Source organism: Watersipora subatra, chromosome 3, assembly GCF_963576615.1.
Source record: "Watersipora subatra chromosome 3, tzWatSuba1.1, whole genome shotgun sequence".
Taxonomy (NCBI): domain Eukaryota; kingdom Metazoa; phylum Bryozoa; class Gymnolaemata; order Cheilostomatida; family Watersiporidae; genus Watersipora; species Watersipora subatra.
The window spans coordinates 75,082,296-75,105,300 of record NC_088710.1 but is presented as its reverse complement, the minus strand read 5'-3'; the positions used below and the strand labels follow the sequence as shown (position 1 = coordinate 75,105,300).

The 23,005-nt window shown below is 35.1% G+C and overlaps 1 protein-coding gene across 1 annotated transcript; it reads right to left on the bottom strand.

Moving 5' to 3' along the window:
* Positions 1-120: 120 nt before the first annotated feature.
* LOC137391939 (bystin-like) lies at positions 121-22,321 on the bottom strand. Its single transcript, XM_068078503.1, has 8 exons — positions 22,159-22,321; positions 14,445-14,536; positions 14,123-14,352; positions 13,774-13,910; positions 12,164-12,261; positions 7,909-8,053; positions 5,083-5,291; positions 121-461 (listed from the first exon to the last, which is right to left on the bottom strand). Exons 1-8 carry the CDS (start codon positions 22,294-22,296, stop codon positions 227-229), a joined length of 1,284 nt encoding a protein of 427 aa, XP_067934604.1. The 5' UTR covers positions 22,297-22,321; the 3' UTR covers positions 121-226.
* Positions 22,322-23,005: the final 684 nt, after the last annotated feature.

Here is a 23,005-nt window from a genome sequence, read left to right as displayed (position 1 = left end):
ATTTTTAGTCACCCCTTCTATCCGTTTAATATGCAAATGCTTTCTCTCTTGTGTGTAGTCTGTCATGTGTTTAGTCTCCCCGTGTAATGAGATCCGTATCATTGCCTGCATATTCCTGGATTTACCTAATAAGGTAATTTTAATTAGAAACATTCTTTTTGAAATCAATGATATACAATATAGTAATTGAAACAAACAATTGTACAAATAGTGCCCGAGTACGTTCCTAACACATCTCCATGCTCCCCATATTTGAGGGCTGTGACAACTCAACATCTCTGCATTTAGAGTTCGCAATTTCTCTTCTAATCTCAGGAGTTATTTTCTCATGACAATGTTTTCGGAGGAGTTCGTACAATGATTCCTTTTGCTCACTAGACATGTCCTCCTTGTATCGTTGCACAAACACGAGAAAGCACTGGTGCCAAAGGACTGGGAGAGCTCGATCATCATTTTTAAACCTAAATACAAAAGCTAAGAAGTTGAACAACGATATGCTATGAAATACCAACACAATATTTCGGTGATCTTTATGTAACCATCATGTTATCGGCACACCCTTAGCCACAATCTATAGCTGAGAAACCCTGGATGCATCTAGTTAGTAATCGCATAGTGGAAGGAAGAAGCCTTCAGCGATAGAAGTTGCATGCATGGACTGTTTCATTGTGGGATAGTTTGATTAAAATGTTGGATTGTTTCATTGTGGGATAGTTTGATTAAAATGTTGGATTGTTTCATTGTGGGATAGTTTGATTAAAATGTTGGATTGTTTCATTGTGGGATAGTTTGATTAAAATGTTGAATTGTTTCACTGTGGAATAGTTTGATAAAAATGTTGGATTGTTTCATTGTGAGATAGTTTGATTAAAATGTTGGATTGTTTCATTGTGGGATAGTTTGATTAAAATGTTGGATTATTTCATTGTGGGGTAGTTTGATTAAAATGTTGGATTGTTTCATTGTGGGATAGTGTGATTAAAATGTTGGATTGTTTCATTGTGGGATAGTTTGATTAAAATGTTGGATTGTTTCATTGTGGGATAGTTTGATTAAAATGTTGGATTGTTTCATTGCGGGATAGTTTGATTAAAATGTTGGATTGTTTCATTGCGGGATAGTTTGATTAAAATGTTGGATTGTTTCATTGTGGGATAGTTTGATTAAAATGTTGGATTGTTTCACTGTGGGATAGTTTGATTAAAATGTTGGGTTGTTTCATTGTGGGATAGTTTGATTAAAATGTTGAATTGTTTCACTGTGGGATAGTTTGATTAAAATGTTGGATTGTTTCATTGTGGGATAGTTTGATTAAAATGTTGGATTGTTTCATTGTGGGATAGTTTGATTAAAATGTTGGATTGTTTCATTGTGGGATAGTGTGATTAAAATTTTGGATTGTTTCATTGTGGGATAGTTTGATTAAAATGTTGGATTGTTTCATTGCGGGATAGTTTGATTAAAATGTTGGATTGTTTCATTGTGGGATAGTTTGATTAAAATGTTGGATTGTTTCATTGCGGGATAGTTTGATTAAAATGTTGGATTGTTTCATTGTGGGATAGTTTGATTAAAATGTTGGATTGTTTCACTGTGGGATAGTTTGATTAAAATGTTGGATTGTTTCATTGTGGGATAGTTTGATTAAAATGTTGAATTGTTTCACTGTGGGATAGTTTGATTAAAATGTTGGATTGTTTCACTGTGGGATAGTTTGATTAAAATGTTGGATTGTTTCATTGTGGGATAGTTTGATTAAAATGTTGGATTGTTTCATTGTGGGATAGTTTGATTAAAATGTTGGATTGTTTCATTGTGGGATAGTTTGATTAAAATGTTGAATTGTTTCACTGTGGGATAGTTTGATTAAAATGTTGGATTGTTTCATTGTGGGATAGTTTGATTAAAATGTTGGATTGTTTCATTGTGGGATAGTTTGATTAAAATGTTGGATTGTTTCATTGTGGGATAGTGTGATTAAAATGTTGGATTGTTTCATTGTGGGATAGTTTGATTAAAATGTTGGATTGTTTCATTGTGGGATAGTTTGATTAAAATGTTGGATTGTTTCATTGTGGGATAGTTTGATTAAAATGTTGGATTGTTTCATTGCGGGATAGTTTGATTAAAATGTTGGATTGTTTCATTGCGGGATAGTTTGATTAAAATGTTGGATTGTTTCACTGTGGGATAGTTTGATTAAAATGTTGGATTGTTTCATTGTGGGATAGTTTGATTAAAATGTTGAATTGTTTCACTGTGGAATAGTTTGATTAAAATGTTGGATTGTTTCATTGTGGGATAGTTTGATTAAAATGTTGGATTGCTTCATTGTGGGATAGTTTGATTAAAATGTTGGATTGTCTCATTGTGGGATAGTTTGATTAAAATGTTGGATTGTTTCACTGTGGGATAGTTTGATTAAAATGTTGGATTGTTTCATTGTGGGATAGTTTGATTAAAATGTTGGATTGTTTCACTGTGGGATAGTTTGATTAAAATGTTGGATTGTTTCATTGTGGGATAGTTTGATTAAAATTTTGGATGGTTTCATTGTGGGATAGTTTGATTAAAATGTTGGATTGTTTCATTGTGGGATAGTTTGATTAAAATGTTGGATTGTCTCATTGTGGGATAGTTTGATTAAAATGTTGGATTGTTTCATTGTGGGATAGTTTGATTAAAATGTTGGATTGTTTCACTGTGGGATAGTTTGATTAAAATGTTGAATTGTTTCACTGTGGGATAGTTTGATTAAAATGTTGGATTGTTTCATTGTGGGATAGTTTGATTAAAATGTTGGATTGTTTCATTGTGGGATAGTTTGATTAAAATGTTGGATTGTTTCATTGTGGGATAGTTTGATTAAAATGTTGAATTGTTTCACTGTGGGATAGTTTGATTAAAATGTTGGATTGTTTCATTGTGGGATAGTTTGATTAAAATGTTGGATTGTTTCATTGTGGGATAGTTTGATTAAAATGTTGGATTGTTTCATTGTGGGATAGTGTGATTAAAATGTTGGATTGTTTCATTGTGGGATAGTTTGATTAAAATGTTGGATTGTTTCATTGTGGGATAGTTTGATTAAAATGTTGGATTGTTTCATTGTGGGATAGTTTGATTAAAATGTTGGATTGTTTCATTGCGGGATAGTTTGATTAAAATGTTGGATTGTTTCATTGCGGGATAGTTTGATTAAAATGTTGGATTGTTTCACTGTGGGATAGTTTGATTAAAATGTTGGATTGTTTCATTGTGGGATAGTTTGATTAAAATGTTGAATTGTTTCACTGTGGAATAGTTTGATTAAAATGTTGGATTGTTTCATTGTGGGATAGTTTGATTAAAATGTTGGATTGTTTCATTGTGGGATAGTTTGATTAAAATGTTGGATTGTCTCATTGTGGGATAGTTTGATTAAAATGTTGGATTGTTTCACTGTGGGATAGTTTGATTAAAATGTTGGATTGTTTCATTGTGGGATAGTTTGATTAAAATGTTGGATTGTTTCACTGTGGGATAGTTTGATTAAAATGTTGGATTGTTTCATTGTGGGATAGTTTGATTAAAATTTTGGATGGTTTCATTGTGGGATAGTTTGATTAAAATGTTGGATTGTTTCATTGTGGGATAGTTTGATTAAAATGTTGGATTGTCTCATTGTGGGATAGTTTGATTAAAATGTTGGATTGTTTCAGTGTGGGATAGTTTGATTAAAATGTTGGATTGTCTCATTGTGGGATAGTTTGATTAAAATGTTGGATTGTTTCATTGTGGGATAGTTTGATTAAAATGTTGGATTGTTTCATTGTGGGATAGTTTGATTAAAATGTTGGATTGTTTCATTGTGGGATAGTTTGATTAAAATGTTGGATTGTTTCATTGTGGGATAGTTTGATTAAAATGTTGGATTGTTTCATTGTGGGATAGTTTGATTAAAATGTTGAATTGTTTCACTGTGGAATAGTTTGATTAAAATGTTGGATTGTTTCATTGTGGGATAGTTTGATTAAAATGTTGGATTGTTTCATTGTGGAATAGTTTGATTAAAATGTTGGATTGTCTCATTGTGGGATAGTTTGATTAAAATGTTGGATTGTTTCATTGTGGGATAGTTTGATTAAAATGTTGGATTGTTTCATTGTGGGATAGTTTGATTAAAATGTTGGATTGTTTCACTGTGGGATAGTTTGATTAAAATGTTGGATTGTTTCATTGTGGGATAGTTTGATTAAAATTTTGGATGGTTTCATTGTGGGATAGTTTGATTAAAATGTTGGATTGTTTCATTGTGGGATAGTTTGATTAAAATGTTGGATTGTCTCATTGTGGGATAGTTTGATTAAAATGTTGGATTGTTTCAGTGTGGGATAGTTTGATTAAAATGTTGGATTGTCTCATTGTGGGATAGTTTGATTAAAATGTTGGATTGTTTCATTGTGGGATAGTTTGATTAAAATGTTGGATTGTTTCATTGTGGGATAGTTTGATTAAAATGTTGGATTGTTTCATTGTGGGATAGTTTGATTAAAATGTTGGATTGTTTCATTGTGGGATAGTTTGATTAAAATGTTGGATTGTTTCATTGTGGGATAGTTTGATTAAAATGTTGGATTGTTTCATTGTGGGATAGTTTGATTAAAATGTTGGATTGTTTCATTGTGGGATAGTTTGATTAAAATGTTGGATTGTTTCATTGTGGGATAGTTTGATTAAAATGTTGGATTGTTTCATTGTGGGATAGTTTGATTAAAATGTTGGATTGTTTCATTGTGGGATAGTTTGATTAAAATGTTGGATTGTTTCATTGTGGGATAGTTTGATTAAAATGTTGGATTGTTTCATTGTGGGATAGTTTGATTAAAATGTTGGATTGTTTCATTGTGGGATAGTTTGATTAAAATGTTGGATTGTTTCATTGTGGGATAGTTCGATTAAAATGTTGCGTCGAAAAGAAACTACTATTAAACAATGAAATAGAATACTCATATCTGGCAGCTTAAAATTTTATGCTGTTTGGAGAGCGTATGAACGTAAATCATGACTTTCAATGAGATAAAAATCTGGTAGAGCACTCACCCAAGGAAGTGATAAACAACGGCATCAATGACTCGATAAGGCAGCGCGTACTTCTTGTCAAGTAGGGTACGAAGGAAAACACTACAGGCCCCATTGTACTTCATCTCTGCCAATTTCAATATGGCTGCTGCAGAGTGTAGCATGGGTATGGATGCTTTATGTAGGATACCAGCAATAATAACAGCCTCTTGCAAAGTGCAGGTACCAGACTAAAACAAAATACAGCACCCTATGAGCATGGCATACCGAGTATATAGTACAGCTAAACATTTACATATGAAATTAATATATTCCGATATTTGCTCTGCATGTCAAAACCATTAAATGTTGGAGTAAATTTTCTGATAAGAATATCTTGTACGTATTTGTTTTGATTAATTGCATAGCCCAAATAAACAATAAACTTGAAATGATTACATACAGCATTAGATACACATTACATACAGCATTAGATATGCATTACTTTCAGCATTAAATATACAATACATACAAAATTAGATATGCATTACATACAGCATTAGATATGCATTACTTTCAGCATTAAATATATATTACATATAACATTAGATATGCATTACATACAGCAATATATATGCATTCCATACAGCATTAAATATGAATTACATACAACATATATGCATTACATACAGCATTATATACACATTCCATACAGCATTATATTTGCATTACATACAGCATTAGATATGCATTACTTTCAGCATTAAATATACATTACATACAACATTAGATATGCATTACATACAGCATTAGATATGCATTACTTTCAGCATAAAATATATATTACATACAACATTAGATATGCATTACATACAGCATTAGATATGCATTCCATACAGCATTAGATATGTATTACATACAACATTAGATATGCATTACATACAGCATTATATATGCATTAGATACAGTATTAAATATGAATTACATACAACATTATATATGCATTACATACAGCATTAGATATGCATTTCATACAGCATTAGATATGCATTCCATACAGCATTAGATATGTATTACATACAGCATTAGATATGCATTACATACAGCATTAAATATGCATTACATACAACATTAGATATGCATTACATACAACATTAGATATGCATTACATACAGCTTTAAATATGCATTACATACAACATTAGATATGCATTACATACAACATTAGATATGCATTACATACAGCATTAAATATACATTACATACAACATTAGATATGCATTACATACAACATTAGATATGCATTACATACAGCATTAAATAAAATCATGTAAAAACTAAATAAGCACAGTACTAGTGGGTAAACGAGATTTTATTATTAATTAGAGATACGCGAATAGAAGTGTAAATTATGCGATACCTACATATACCATATATATAAATTTGGTAGTAGAATGAGTGATAAAAATACTTTGCGTAACTTACTCTAACTTACACTAAATATAACTAATATGAAAATGAAGTTAGCTTATGTACTTTTATTATTTTTGTACATTTCTAATTTGTACCAGCTGTTTGCTGCAATTACAAATGTTTCAACAAATTTCGAAATTAGTTATAAAGCTACATTACTTGAGACATCATACACTGGAAATTACTTCCTACAAAAGACAAATGTTTGTTCAGATATTGCACCGTATATTAAAGAGCTTTTATGCAGAGACAGCCAGAAGGTAAGGTTCAACTGGATATGACATACGAGGGTCTCATGGGTCAGATAACGAGTGACTTTTACAACTCATCAACTGTGACTGTTTCAACTGAAAGAGTACTAACCAAACAACACCAAAAACTAAGTTGTCTGCACTACAACATAACTTGCATAGTTCCCATTTGTGTACGTGAACTCTAAAGGCTATATAGAAGGGGGGAGGGGGGCTGTGTAAGGAATGACATGATGATTTTTTATTGTGGATTCAGACACAAAGCATGTGTCATTCCCTACAAAAGATGTAAGGGATGACATGACGATTCAACTGAACGGCTTACAAAAGTTCACTTGTGTATGTTCATAAAGCCTGTATGACGCGTATATATAGCTGGTGATCAACTCTAGCAAAATACTGAGAGACACCCTTTATGATACTCTATATACATGACAGAGACCACAGAGAAAACGGGTATACTTTATATACATGACAGAGACTACTGAGAAAACGGGTATAACACTTTATATACATGACAGAGACTACAGAGAGACCTGGTATAATACTCTATATACATGACAGAGACTACTGCGAGACCTGTTATAATACTCTATATACATGACAGAGACAACTGAGAGACCTAGTATAATACTCTATATACATGACAGAGACTACTGCGAGACCTGGTATAATACTCTATATACATGACAGAGACTACAGAGAAAACGGGTATAACACTTTATACACATGACAGAGACTACAGAGAGACCTGGTATAATACTCTATATACATGACAGAGACTACTGCGAGACCTGTTATAATACTCTATATACATGACAGAGACAACTGAGAGACCTGGTATAATACTCTATATACATGACAGAGACTACTGCGAGACCTGGTATAATACTCTATATACATGACAGAGACTACAGAGAAAACGGGTATAATACTTTATATACATGACAGAGACTACTGCGAGACCTGGTATAATACTCTATATACATGACAGAGACTACTGCGAGACCTGGTATAATACTCTATATACATGACAGAGACTACAGAGAAAACGGGTATAACACTTTATATACATGACAGAGACAACTGTCAAAGATAACCGAGAGAGAAAAAGAGAGAGAGACACGACATAACAGTCCACTTACATCACAGAGAGGTAATAAAAACCCTTTGAAGAATGCTGCAGGCTTATACAAGGCTTTGCTAACGGCCGTATACAAATGAAAATTGAGTTTTCTGTACTCAGCGATGTCATCCCGCACTCTTGGCAGTAGGATTAGGTTTATAAACCTAAAATTTAAAAAAGTCATGAATGAGGTGTAACAGCTTAAAAGCACAGAAAATGATCTATATTATGACTAGTTATTATTTTATACTCACCCATGCTTTCTCAAACACATTTGATTTAGCAAGCCTCAAATGGTGAGCGCACAAGTGGTGGATCATATAGCACATTTTAATTTTTGCGGACAGATGAAGTTTTATAGATACTCCACAATTTTTGGGAAAACCATTGACATCTGTTCGACTTAGAAGTGTATACTATTGACACAGTATCGCCTCTATGTATGCGTCTATGAGACTTTTTATTCCTCTTGGCATATAACGAAAAACATCATTTTGTTGATGATTGCCAATGAAAAGTCATACACATTCTAATATAATAACTATAATATAATAGACAATTAATAGATGTATTCAATATTGTTATTAGCATAAAGTCTAGAGTCTACATCCGTACATTGCTTGTTATATGAAATCTATAATGACTGTTGAGATAGAGAAATGTATTTATAGTAGAGTAGCTATAAGTCTTCACATGTATGTTGTGAAAAGTAAGTTGTGAAAATATTCCACTTCACTACAACTTAGTTCTCACATGTTATGTAGTGCCAATCATATATTATCGGGATATGATCTGGGTCAAGTTATAGTCTCTCAGTTACAAGGTACGTTGTTTGATGTTCCAGGAATAATTCGTTAATCGCTGGTTCAGATTTGAAGAAAATAGCCAAGCTTCCAAGTGAATAGTTGGGGGAGATGAAAATAGCCAAGCATCCTAGTGAACAGTTGGGGGAGATGAAAATAGCCAAGCATCCTAGTGAACAGTTGGGGGAGATGAAAATAGCCAAGCTTCCTAGTGAATAGTTGATGGAGATGAAAATAGCCAAGCTTCCTAGTGAATAGTTGGAGGAGATGAAAGATAGCCAAGCTTCCTAGTGAATAGTTGGGGGAGATGAAAGATAGCCAAGCTTCCTAGTGAATAGTTGGGGGAGATGAAAGATTCAATATAAATTAAAATACAAAATGTACTCAATTCAAATTCAGACAAAATTCATTCATTCAATAAAAAAAACATGAAAATTTGTTAAATTTATTGTTTTATGATTATTATTATGATTATGTGTGAAATACAGCACTTTTTATAAAACCCTACAAAAACAGAATTTTATTATATATTCAAACACTTCTGATTGGTTGTTTTTCCTTCCTTCCACAGAAATCAGTGCTTCTGCATGACAGTAAGTTTTGGTTAGAAAAATTGCTTTACATATCATTATATTGGCTAGAATGACAAATGTACACCAGCTATTAGACATAAATTGAGGGACCAGATCTACACAAGCAATGATCACCCTCATATTAGAGCAGTGGTTCCCAACTACCTTGGAGCCATGGACCCCCTGAGCTCTTTATCTCAAAGTCATGGACCCCTTTATAAACATCATAATATATGGTGCTTATAACAATGTATTTTAAATTGGCGTACATTATAAATTAGAATAATATACATGTAAGAGTCAATAGATTTGACATGTTTCTCTTTATTTACTTACATAAAGCAATGCTATACTAAATTGCTTTGACTGTTCATTTTCAGTTTGTTAGTGATATAGACGAAAATACTTCTTGTTTTTCACCAAATTCTCAATCTTTGGGGAAATGGTTGACAAAGTCCCAGTCGGTTTCATTGTTTCGATTTGAGAACAGCCATAAAGGAGAAAGCGGACTCGCATAAGTATGTAGACACAATTGGGAACAGAGTTCGATGGGCGTGTTTGGCTGTCTGTGGATATGGATGAATCATTGAAGGCCACAATTCTTCAATGGTTTTATCTTCAAAAACATTTTTGGTTTTTTCAACGATCTGCTGGTTTCATTTTGTTGTCAAATAAATATAGTTGCCAAATATTGTCACAATTATGATCAGTCAGCTGCCATTAACAAGCATTCATCCCGCGACCAAACAAGCGGAGCAAATGTTTGAGTTTTATGATAAATGCATGTGCACACAACTCACGAAAATTATTCATCAACAACGTCGCAAACCCTTGTACCGAAATCTCACCAACAAATTTAACCATTTTTCTGTAGAGTCTTTTAAGTATAATAACGATACAAAACACATATAAACCTATTTAAATATATTACCAAGTCTTTGAAAAGTGTTGACAGTATCTTAAAACTTACCAATCTGAACGGATTATACACAAATAGACAGATTAATTTGGCCGAAAATCGTTATTAAAACTTGCCAAGCCTTACTTTTATCAAAATTAAGACCGGCAATTGAAACGCCGAGCGACAGAGAATAGAACCATTAAGTCGTGCGCATTTCACAAAAAAACAACGTGCACATTTCACCAGTCCATAGCATTGTCGAATTACCGAAGGTTTCTGTAATTAACGTAGAAGTACTGAAATATAATCGTTTCTTTTTTGCCGATTTCAAAGTAACTGACATTTTAGACGCTTTTGAGTACTTTGGTATTCTAGCTGATGTCCAACGCAGTCAAAGTAAAGGAAATGGCGATGATATTTTTTTCTAACAATTTTTATGAGATTATTACAATATTTAATTATAAGTTTGGATGACTATTGAAATGTTATAGTCACACTAACAACATCGATGATGGGCAATATGTTACTGTTATTATTTTTTCTAAATAGCGTTGTTAAATAGATTTTCTAAAAATCTATATAGACATCACGACTTCTTGATATTGTTAGCTATTACGTTTTGAAATGTAAACAAAATTGTGCATTGGTTTTCTATTATTACTGTATTACTATATTAATAATATTGGTTATTCTAATAATATCAGTGCATTTTACTTCTAATATTGTATTTCTCCTACTGCAGGGGGAGAGATATAAACATATAATCTTTTCCTTTCATTATTGCTGTTTGTTGTATATAATAACACCCATACCCAGTACATTACAGCTACCATTGCAGTTATCCTATTGCACTGCAGTGCCATTTGACTGCTAATATTGCATTTCTCAACCATCAGTACCTTTTCTTTTTTCCAAAATCACTTTGGTCATGGGCTGTATGACAGGGGAATTTCTAGTGATATTAATAGTCGCCATTGTGAAATGATCTAAATTTGGTTTTACATTTAGATTTTGAATATGAAAACTGAACTGCACAGCTTTGCTGCTGTCCCATCTTACTGGCCAGGTCAAACAATGTGACAACGACAAAAAACTTTGCCATTTTATATTATAGGTGGAAAAATATTAATCAGAAACTACGGAAAGAAGGCCGTTGTTTGGACGATTTCGGGTAAATTATATTTAAATTTGAGCATATACTAAAACTCCTACCAATCTGAAAATTGGTAAAAATAAGTAAGTTGAAATGTTTTATTTTCCATGGATCTTAGTATATCGCTGAAATTAAATAGGGAAAGAGAGAATTACGTGTTTGCTGGTTACAGGTTGTGTTGTTTTGTACTACTAACCGGAAATCAGGTACTATCCAGCGATTGACACACATAGGTGATAAAAGTCTAGACCCAAAAACCTAACAAGACAACACGACCACCCCGCGGGAATCGCATTAGCCCGGAAACCCAGGCTAGCACAATCCCAACAGACTTCGATCATTAAACCCCACCCATATGATAGCCGTCGTCTATCCTTTAGGGTTTTATATCATTGATCAAACCACTATGACAGAAATAGCTGTAAATATCTAGCTAGAAAAACCATTACTGGCTCCAGCCTGTGGACCCCCTCAAAACCTCCTGTGGACCCCTAGGGGTCCATGGACCACCAGTTGGGAACCACTGTATTAGAGCATCAGTAAATAATTAACAATTGACTTATAGACAGTTGGTAAACAGGTATATGAATGACCTGCCAGCAAGCAGCAATACTCATGATACACAGTAAAACTTCATTGAATTGAGTTGACATTCTCTCAAAAGAGCATGCATAGGCCAGACAGCAGATTGAAGCCTGAGTACAGAAAATTTGAGACAAGAGTTGCGATTCCTTTTGTTGAAACTGTAAACCAATGAAGTTCAACTGGGCCAATTTTTAAAAGGATGACCTACTAAATACAGTAGATGACATATATAAATAGACATCATTACAAGATAATCATACCTTTGAGCCATCTTGGTGTTTAGACTAGAGGAGAAAATTCGAGTGGCCTGATAGATAGAAGCAGCACTCCAGCTCTCTGGCTGCATTATGTAGAGTATCTACAAATAGAGTATAAATCATGTACAATATCTATAGACAGTGTATGTATTATGTTGAGTATTAATAGACAGAGTATACATTATGTACAATATCTAGCATCTAGATATATATATTTATATATAATATATATAAACAAATATCATATATATAATATTTGCATGAAGATAAAATAAAGCGACTACGTGCAACATCAGGGGTGCATGAAATGGTTTATTTTACAAAATGAAATTGAAAACCTTTAATTTAATTTAGCTGCAACTATGGTTGCCAATTTAATTAGTAACATGATTACTCGTGTAAACTTATTTGGCAATTTAATACAATTTATTTCAAGGAAAAATTAATTTAATATTAATGCAAATATTTTTTAAACTAATTTGATAATTCAACACATAATTTAGTGTGTACAGAAATTAATTGATTCAATTAGGGAGCAGATGAAAAATGGAGCTATGTAAGCCATTTTTTTGTATTTGCAATTCCAACTGTCAGCTGTACATTTCTATTCTTTGTATTTTTTGTAATTAAAGTGTATAGCAATATATACTCAAAACTCTTAAAAGTTGACTTGCAACAAAATTTACATTACAGTTATTTGATATGAAAAGATTCACCATGTCTTACTCTGTTGTGTTGTAGGTGCAAAATATGTGAGAATGTGATTACAAGCTCTTAAAAGCTCAAAAACGAAAAGCCGCCGTAGGTTGGAATCCGTTTATTTCTCTGACATAGCCATGACAGTTTGGTCATTGTCTTGTCACGTGATGTCCTCACGTGAATTGAATGACCAATAAAAAGTTCTATATAATAAACTTATCGTAGCACTAGTTTATGACAAACACTTCGGGTTTTACCGAAAACCCCGTATCAAATATAGATGCTCGCTACTTTACAGTTTTGTTTTGGCTTGAACTAATCGTCAAGTAGTAATCTGATCATGAGACCCAATACTTCGAAAATAATTTTTGCAGCACTTTTCGATTATCACAGGTGACTAACAGGCTCGTCATGATTATCAGACAATGATATGTACTCCTTCGAGTTAAGGTTAAAAAATTAAATGAATTTTTACGGTAGGTTATAAGATATCACTGCTAAAAGTGACAGCATTACAATGACGATAAAACAGACGCGTAAGAACAATAGACATGGTTTTATTGAATGCGTGAAGTATATTTGTGAAAATATTTCGACGAATAAGGTTGCATGAAAGTGTAAACAGAAACCATCTACCACAGCTACATCATATTTGAGCCGTTTTGGAAAGGGAATCCAAACTACGGCGGTCTCGTGTGGCTGCGATTAACTGTTCGTTTTTTAGCTTTTAAGAGCTTGTAATCACATTCTCACATATTTTGCACCTACAACACAACAGAGTAAGACATGGTGAATCTTTTGATATCAAATAACTGTAATGTAAATTTTGTTGCAAGTCAACCTTTAGTATAATGTTTTAATTGTTGATGTGCTCTTGCTCCCTTCAGGGAAGGGCCAGTCAATTCAAACCTCACCTGTTCCCAGTTAGACAAGGTTGGAACCACTTTGAAAGCCTTTGGAATCTTGCCACTACGGTACTTGCGCAATACCAAGCCAACCTTGCGGTACATCTCCACCAGTCTTTCATCCAAATCTTTTACATTTGTAGCATCTGTAAAAACCAGCGTGATGAAAGAGCTGAAGGGTGGGTATTCCGCAAAAAAACAGCATTTAGACCCCTTTCTAATACAATACTAAAAGTTATTTTTATAATTCCTACCATGATGTAAGTGTACTTACTGCTAATTACTTACCGAAACTGAATCTGTACTTTTACAATGTCTTGCTTGTAAACAGCTGAGCTCAACCCGCACATGTACTTACCTGACATTTGACTCTGTATCTCTGTGCGTTTTTCTGTGAGCTTCTCTTGAATAATATCAGCCAGCGTGCGCCTTTTCATCGGATCGCTTGACATAAACTGATTCATCTGTTCCTCGTCTGCTGGGTCTATCTGCACCGCTTGCTCCTCAAATGTGCTTCGCTCTTCAGTGTCCGAGGCTTCCGAATTAGAATCAAGCTGGACTGTAGCGGAAAAGCTTGTTGACTTTGTGCTACAAGCAGTATGTTTATAATGCAGTACTGCCACTACAAACATCCAGCAAATGATTGATCAATGGAAGTTTTTGACAGAGGTATGGCTTACGGTTTAACTGTAGTACCATACTGCTCCTCTAGCTCCACCTGTTGCAGACGAGCCTGCTCTAAGATCTTCTTGGATAGCTTTGATTCCACATACTGAAAAGAAAACAGACCAAACTAATCCAGGTCAATCATGATAAGACTAACTTGTTATGCTTTGTACTAAAGTAAACACAAGTACAACACGCTGTAGAGTAAACACAAGTATAACACGCTGTAGAGTAAACACAAGTACAACACACTGTGAAGTGCACACTAGTACAACACGCTGTAGAGTAAACACAAGTACAACACGCTGTAGAGTAAACACAAGTATAACACACTGTAGAGTAGACACAAGTACAACACGCTGTAGAGTAAACACTAGTACAACACACTGTAGAGTAAACACAAGTACATTCAAATATTGACTTATGATCACCTATGCATAACTATGTACATACTACCTAGTGGCTATGCATAACTATGTACATACTACCTAGTGGCTATGCATAACTATGTACGTACTACCTAGTGGCTATGCATAACTATGTACGTACTACCTAGTGGCTATGCATAACTATGTACGTACTACCTAGTGGCTATGCATAACTATGTACGTACTACCTAGTGGCTATGCATAACTATGTACATACTACCTAGTGGCTATGCATAACTATGTACATACTACCTAGTGGCTATGCATAACTATGTACGTACTACCTAGTGGCTATGCATAACTATGTACGTACTACCTAGTGGCTATGCATAACTACGTACGTACTACCTAGTGGCTATGCATAACTATGTACATACTACCTAGTGGCTATGCATAACTATGTACGTACTACCTAGTGGCTATGCATAACTATGTACGTACTACCTAGTGGCTATGCATAACTATGTACGTACTACCTAGTGGCTATGCATAACTATGTACGTACTACCTAGTGGCTATGCATAACTATGTACGTACTACCTAGTGGCTATGCATATGTGAGCCAACACACACATGTGAGAGGCCTCCATTTCAAGTTTCCCTGTCATCCAAAAAAATAATTACTATCAATAAAAAATATCTATAAAAAAATGCACCTATAGTTGCCAGGAATTTGGTAGCCAACATTTATTAACAGTATTGATTAAGCCATGCCAATAATAAAACTCTAGTTAATACATGCATCACTATCATCACTATCATCATCACTAGTTAGTGCATCACTATCGGAAAGGATTGTACATAAAGACGAATTAATTGTAATATATTTATCGATTTATTTTTTTGTTAAAATGTTTTGCAAATGTGAAACTAGTCTACCATAACCCTTTTAAAAACATGAGTGATAAAATTACATAGAACTACACTTTTTGATTTTAGAAATTCTGTATATTTTAATGAGTGACCTTTGATATGATATTGAAGAGGCCAATAGCGATCAGAGAAACTCTAATATTACCAATAAGAATGCCTTGAAGAAGCGCACTACAATTTTAATTAAAGTTACCATAGCAAACCTAATGTTGGTGAGATGTTTTCACTAGTGACTATGAAGAAGGGACAGATTGGCAGAAAGATGACTCTATATTATGGTTTATTGTCCTGCAAGGAAAGGCTTATCACTGGCGCTAGATGCTTTGCATCGCGCCGGTAGGAGGTTATATCAGGGCTTTGGTGACACATTCATTCCGTCACTCGTAATTATTAGCCAATAGAAGCAGTGGATTTTCACGACTTAAGTTTCTATTAACCGTTTTGCAACTCCAACAGTTGGTTTTAGATTTATTATAGAGCTCAACACATATTTCTTATGCCAGTCACCCAAATGTCCTGCAAATTGGACTATCACGATTTGGAAGAACATGAGGTGCAGCTCTACACTTTTGTGGTAGAGTTGGCTGTTAGAATGAATAGCAAGAACCAGAAGATCATTAAAGCTAAATATGAAACAAAGGGTACTTTCACTAGTCTCACATTGCTGTCAGTAATACATAGTAAATAACCACAAGCTTACCTAAGTGACTCCTGACTGTAACATGGATTTATTATAGGCCTTTTTCAACACTTTGTGTTTAGATGTTAAAAATGAGACAGTAGGCCTACTTCATGTCTGAATGGTTGATATGAGCATGCCACTCACAAAGATGACACGAGTTTGCTTTTCCCAATTTATGACAGTCATGTCATGCATAAACCAGGTGCCATGTTAATTTGGTACATCACACGCAAGGAAAATTGCTTTGAAGGAGTTCAGATCCAGTAAAAATGAATGAATAAGGGAACCTTATAAACAATACTCGGCACACTTCAGCATTATGACAATGCTATCACCGTGGCTGGGGCACACTTCAGCATTATGACAATGCTATCACCGTGGCTGGGGCACACTTCAGGATTATGACAATGCTATCACCGTGGCTGGGGCACACTTCAGCATTATGACAATGCTATCACCGTGGCTGGGGCACACTTCAGCATTATGACAATGCTATCACCGTGGCTGGGGCACACTTCAGGATTATGACAATGCTATCACCGTGGCTGGGGCACACTTCAGGATTATGACAATGCTATCACCGTGGCTGGGGCACACTTCAGCATTATGACAATGCTATCACCGTGGCTGGGGCACACTTCAGCATTATGACAATGCTATCACCGTGGCTGGGGCACACTTCAGGATTATGACAATGCTATCACCGTGGCTGGGGCACACTTCAGGATTATGACAATGCTATCACCGTGGCTGGGGCACACTTCAGCATTATGACAATGCTATCACCGTGGCTGGGGCACACTTCAGGATTATGACAATGCTATCACCGTGGCTGGGGCACACTTCAGGATTATGACAATGCTATCACCGTGGCTGGGGCACACTTCAGCATTATGACAATGCTATCACCGTGGCTGGGGCACACTTCAGCATTATGACAATGCTATCACCGTGGCTGGGGCACACTTCAGCATTATGACAATGCTATCACCGTGGCTGGGGCACACTTCAGCATTATGACAATGCTATCACCGTGGCTGGGGCACACTTCAGCATTATGACAATGCTATCACCGTGGCTGGGGCACACTTCAGCATTATGACAATGCTATCACCGTGGCTGGGGCACACTTCAGCATTATGACAATGCTATCACCGTGGCTGGGGTCAAAATAAGATTTAAAAAACTGAGAACCTGTGTATACTTAAGAAGCAAAATGCTTTGGTGGGTCGATTACTTTCCAAACTGGTAAAAGTAATATCCATGGTCCTGTTAGCAAACTTTCACAGCATGATAAAAAGCTGCAGCTGTTATATACTTGAACTAGTTGGCCGTAGACAGTAGACAAAGCAACAAACATACCAGTCATGAAATAGTCAATTATTAACGGTATCATTCTACCTTGTAGTTAAACAGCTTAGGCTGTATATTCATACCGTAAGCTGAGAGCAATAACACAGCGGCACGATGATAAGTGCTGACAAACAGATCTGAACTATTGCTTTATGGGTAGATAATTTAGATTGACTGTATCTGTTAAACTGTAGAACTACTGCTATGCTACTGTACATGTGGGTCATCATTGCATCTTCTTTTTTGTATTTATAACTTTTAATAAATATTTTTCAATAAATGAAATAGACAATAAGTTTTAAGAAATAAGCTAACAAACAAAGAACTGATAGTCTGATCTCACAACATGATCAATATCTCTCAAAACAGATTTGTTATCTCACAGGTATAAATAAATTGCGGTAGCATAACACCAGCTACAACAATCTATTAGGCGTGCAAAATTTCAAAAACTATTTTCATTGAAGTTATACATGGCCGATGCAGTGAAGCCAGTGGCATCTCATATATCAGCTAAAACCAAGAGCGATTTGAACTTATTTCTTATACCCGCATAGCAACTCGATGTTACTCAAAGTGACCTAAATGAAAAAAATTATAAATTCTTCAGTAGCCTATTCTTACTTCAGAAAGAATAAAACACTCATAGGGATAAAAGCATATATGAAAGTTCTTTTGTTTTTCTCAGAGATTTATAGAATATAGGGTCTGTGCATCCATGTAAGACTGATTGTATGTTTTTGTAAAGTTGTGTATAAAAATTGTTTAACTTTACAGATTGTGACTAACAGTACTGTATTGCCCTATTAGGAGACTCCGGAACCATCCGGAGCACTTTTCTTCTGTCAAAATTTCGGAAATTGCGAAATCGGCAGTGTATATTATAGTGGAAGTCATACGTGACACTAAAATTCACAGGCCCGTATTCTCTGAGGCGGCTGGGCAGCTGAGCAGCCCCAACCTTTTAGTGATCTTTAGCGGCTAATTACTAAGAATTTAAGTCTAAGCTCATTCACTTGGAATTTCCAACTACTAATTATTAGCGCTCTAGCGCAACGTTGCGCTCTAGCAACTAGCGATGAAGTGGAGCTCACTAATCTAGTATTGATTTTGCCGGCCACTAATGCAGTTGGCGAGAGATACATTTCTGTATTGAAGCAAATCCAAACAAGGATAAGGAACACCATGGGGCAGGCTGTCTAAATAATCTTCTAATATTACATACATGTATATATATAAAGATGTTGAAATAGATACAGAATCAGTTGTAAAAGATTTCTGCCATGGACTGTCCATGGCAGAAATCTTTTACATGATACAAAGAACTTGGCATATTTACGCAGCCTGCTGATCTCGACCTTATTCATCAGGAATGGGTCAACCTGCAGCTAGATGATACTCCAGCATCGCAATCAACACCAGCAAAGTTTTGGGATGCTATGGCATTAGAGCGTTATCCCTTACTGACGACTTTAATGAGGGCCATTCTCTGCATACCTCACAGCAATGCAGCAACAGAGCGCGTTTTTTCTATGCTTAAAAAAATACATACCGAGGCTAGGGCTGACCTATGTTCCGAAACGGTGAATGCTCTGATAGCCACCAAAATAAACTTTTCTACCTGCTGCTTTGAAACAGAGTTGAAAGCTGACCTACTCAAAAACCTTAAAAAGTCCGCCAAAACCTACAATTTAAAACATCAAGGAGCAGCAGCTACCTCATCCCAAATCAGTGCAGACTCAAATGTAGAGATGATATAGAATCCCTGTCTAACTACCAAATTCGTTTACAGTAAACTTTTGAGAGTTTTGTGTTTAAGTTATGTTCATCACCATGGATATGATACAATGTTTTTTTGCAGAACTGTAATGTACAACATTAATTTCATAAAAGTTGCCCGTGATTTGTTTTGATATTTTTGTAATTCACTTAAGCATAATTTTAGAGCTGAAATACAATGTTAACCGGCTTAGGTCCCGATTTAAAAACTTTTCCGCTAGCACGAGGCTTTAGAGGCTAATTTCTCCCTCATTTGTATAGCACCAGGTTGACAGGTCTGCATGGACACATTGACAGAAGAAGAGCTTTTTAAAAGACAAGTGTCAAGCTATAACAATCAATCTTCTATGTACACATGTACATGTATGTTCGTGTTTGCAGGCCAAGTTTGTTGGTCATTGTATTCCTAGGTGGCCATAATTTAAACATAGTAAGTTTTAAGCAGGCCAAGTAATCTATTTGTTGTCTTTCCTTGGTGAATGTAATATATTATTTATACTTATTTATGTAACTAAAGCAGGTGCTCTTAAATTTAAATTTTAAAAGACAAGTGTCAAGCTATAACAATTAGTCTTCTATGTACACATGTACATGTATGTATATTTATGAATATAAATGTAAATATACATATACAGTAATACTTCAACTTACGAGTGCTTCAACGTACGAGAAACTTGAGATACGAGCCAGCTTTTAAGCAAGTTTTAGCATTAACATACGAGCCATGTTTGAGATACGAGCACGTGAGTCAGTTGCCAAGTAGGCCGGAGGTGTTTTATAAGAACAGCATCACTCTGTATTTTCCAACTGCTCAGGTTATAATTTTGTACTGTGGTTTTCTTGCGCACGATTTTCAGTGCAGAATTATGTGAATTAAATGTACTGTACGTAGACCGAAAGTTTGCCAGTAAAATGAAAGATGAAATGCAAAGAAAAAGCAAATGATAACAATTTATATTAAACGGAAAACTATTGAAAAATATGCGAAATGGGAATGCGTGATTGAGCTAGCTCAGCAATATGACAGAAATACATCCACAATTATCAAACAGAAGGATTATATTCAGGGCATTTATTTAGTTCGCAAAAAGACTAACTATAGTTTCTAAACGGCGCAGCGATCTTCACGATTGTTGACGGAGAGACTGCTCAGGCATTGGATAAAAGATAGACAATTGGCCGGTGACAGCGTAACTGACCGATGCTATGTAAAAAGGCCGGTGCTATCTATCAAAATTATTAACATTCGGACAAGTTGGCTAGTGGTCGTACCATTAACCGTTTGTGACGACACCTGTGTTCGTCCCAATCGCAACATGTTAAAAGGGGTGACAAAGGCAAACGTCCTTAGATCTTAAAACGGCCGGTTAGTCGGGAAGGCGAAACGAAGGAAAAATTAGCTAACCAGCGAGAAACTTCAAACTATGAACGTCGAAGAAATTTTAATTACGTTACGTTAAAATTGAAAGTTTGCTTTTAGTTTGTTTCTAAGTTTGTTTTTTAAAACTTTAATAAAATTCAAATTTATCAAAGTCAACTGTTGTAATGAAAGATAACTCCCTATAACTCTCTATAACTCCCTAGGATATCTCCCTCTCTGGCAAATGCTAGCGTTAGCTGCTATTGTATGTATTTAATTTTACATTTTAATTTAACACATTTCCTTGCATTATTTTTTATTTGTTGCTTGTGGTAAGTTAGGACAATAACCATCACGTTCTTTCTGTTACAATATCTTGTTTTGAGTGTTTTATTTGCATTTTTAGAGTATGGAAACCAATCAATACATATTTAATTGTTCTATATATAAATAAATTGCACCAACATGCGAGTAAATTGACATACGAGCTCAGTCTCGGAACGCATTAAGCTCGTAAGTCGAAGTATGACTGTACATGGTTACAATTCAAACTACATGTATGTAACTCTGTAGCAAGCTCTCTTTGCAAGACATGAAATGACTCACCTTGGCAGGACCTGGATAACCATCTTAAATAGTACAAGATACACTTTAAAACGCTTTAATGTTGCTTCTAATTCTCAAAATTTTCTCGGGGGAGGGCCCCCGAACCCCCCTTCTCTGGGAGGGCGCTTCAGCTCCCCTCCCAGACCCTCCCCGCACGACCAGTCGGGCCGTCCGCAACTACTAATTGAAAGTCTCCTGACCACTTTTTCTTTGGACAATACAGCCCTGGTGACTAAAGACAGTCGAAGAAGAGCAGAGATAAAGCATAAACAGACTTTGGTTGTCCTTCGTATGCGGCCCAGATAATAGTTGTGTTTAGTTGACCGTTAACCACTTTGCAATAAGCAAATAAAAATACAAGCTTTTCTTCGTCTCATTGTGTTTTTACTAGCAAAGAGATTTTAGGATTTGTTTAATGTGTTTTTAAGAGTTATGAATTGAATTTCCGAGAACGCGTCGGCTATACCTTTAAGAAGTAGCGTTCAGAGCAGACTGGACACTTTAGCATACAGCAAAAATTTTCAATACACATATACGTAATCTAAAACATCTAATATTATAATAAGCTCAGACGACATGCATTGAGCGTCAGACTTGGGTTGTAATTGATTGGCAACAATCTGATCTTTTTGATGTTAATTATTTACCTCCTCAGGATTTTGCTCCGTTACCACACCACTTCTTTGACTGTCCTTCTTTCGAGGATTTTGGCGTACTGACTTGTCTTCTGATAATTGAGCCAAAAGGGGGTCGTTCCTTACTTTTTTTGATTTGAACTTACCCATGCTAGCAAGTTACGACACGAATAAGCATGGCTATGTTAACTTTCAGAGGTTACATCGTTTCTTCTATAAGTTGAGAGAAGAGGTCATTGAAAGAACACGAAATGGATGCGTTTACCGTAGAACTATAGACGTACTTTTTCAACACCGAAACGTGAGGGGCTAGCTCTAATTAAAATTAGATTCGAGCGAGCAGACAACTACTCTGCTCTACTCAATCGTATACGCATTCAAGTAAAGTACATGTCTGTAAATATAGTACATGTATATAACTGCAAGTATTGGCAACTGCATTTCATGTTATAAAAACTGGTAGAGAATTGATTGTTAAATATCTAGATATCGATTTTACCTTCTCTTGTCTTTTGGAATTATGAGTAAGCTCAAATCAGACTTGCTTGAATTGTAATCGTCATTTTCTTCAAGTCACACATTTGATTTTGTTCATAACTGGTTATCTTTTTTACTAACATCATGCAGAATCTTTGATTTATGTCACATTGATAAATTTCCATACAGCTTACTTTTACATTAAGTTTGTTCCAGATTTGTTATAGCACCTATTTTACAAAATTAATTCGAATGATCAAGCAGTTATGAATTCACCCCCTAGTGTGCTTAAATATCATGGGATTAATCATACTTAATGAGAAAACTCTCAGTCAATACGAATCTGAAGTTGTCATTCCTTAACTGTTGAACTAGCAAATAG

What these genes read in the sequence shown, in the direction of transcription:
- LOC137391939 (XM_068078503.1), bottom strand. Translation starts at nt 22,296, where the DNA reads ATGGGTAAGTTCAAATCAAAAAAAGTAAGGAACGACCCCCTTTTGGCT. An exon ending in CCTTGTCTAACTGGGAACAG is followed by an intron (nt 12,262 to 13,773) that starts GTGAGGTTTGAA and finishes CTCTATTTGTAG; the next exon opens with ATACTCTACATAATGCAGCC. An exon ending in AACACCAAGATGGCTCAAAG is followed by an intron (nt 8,054 to 12,163) that starts GTATGATTATCT and finishes TTTAAATTTTAG; the next exon opens with GTTTATAAACCTAATCCTAC.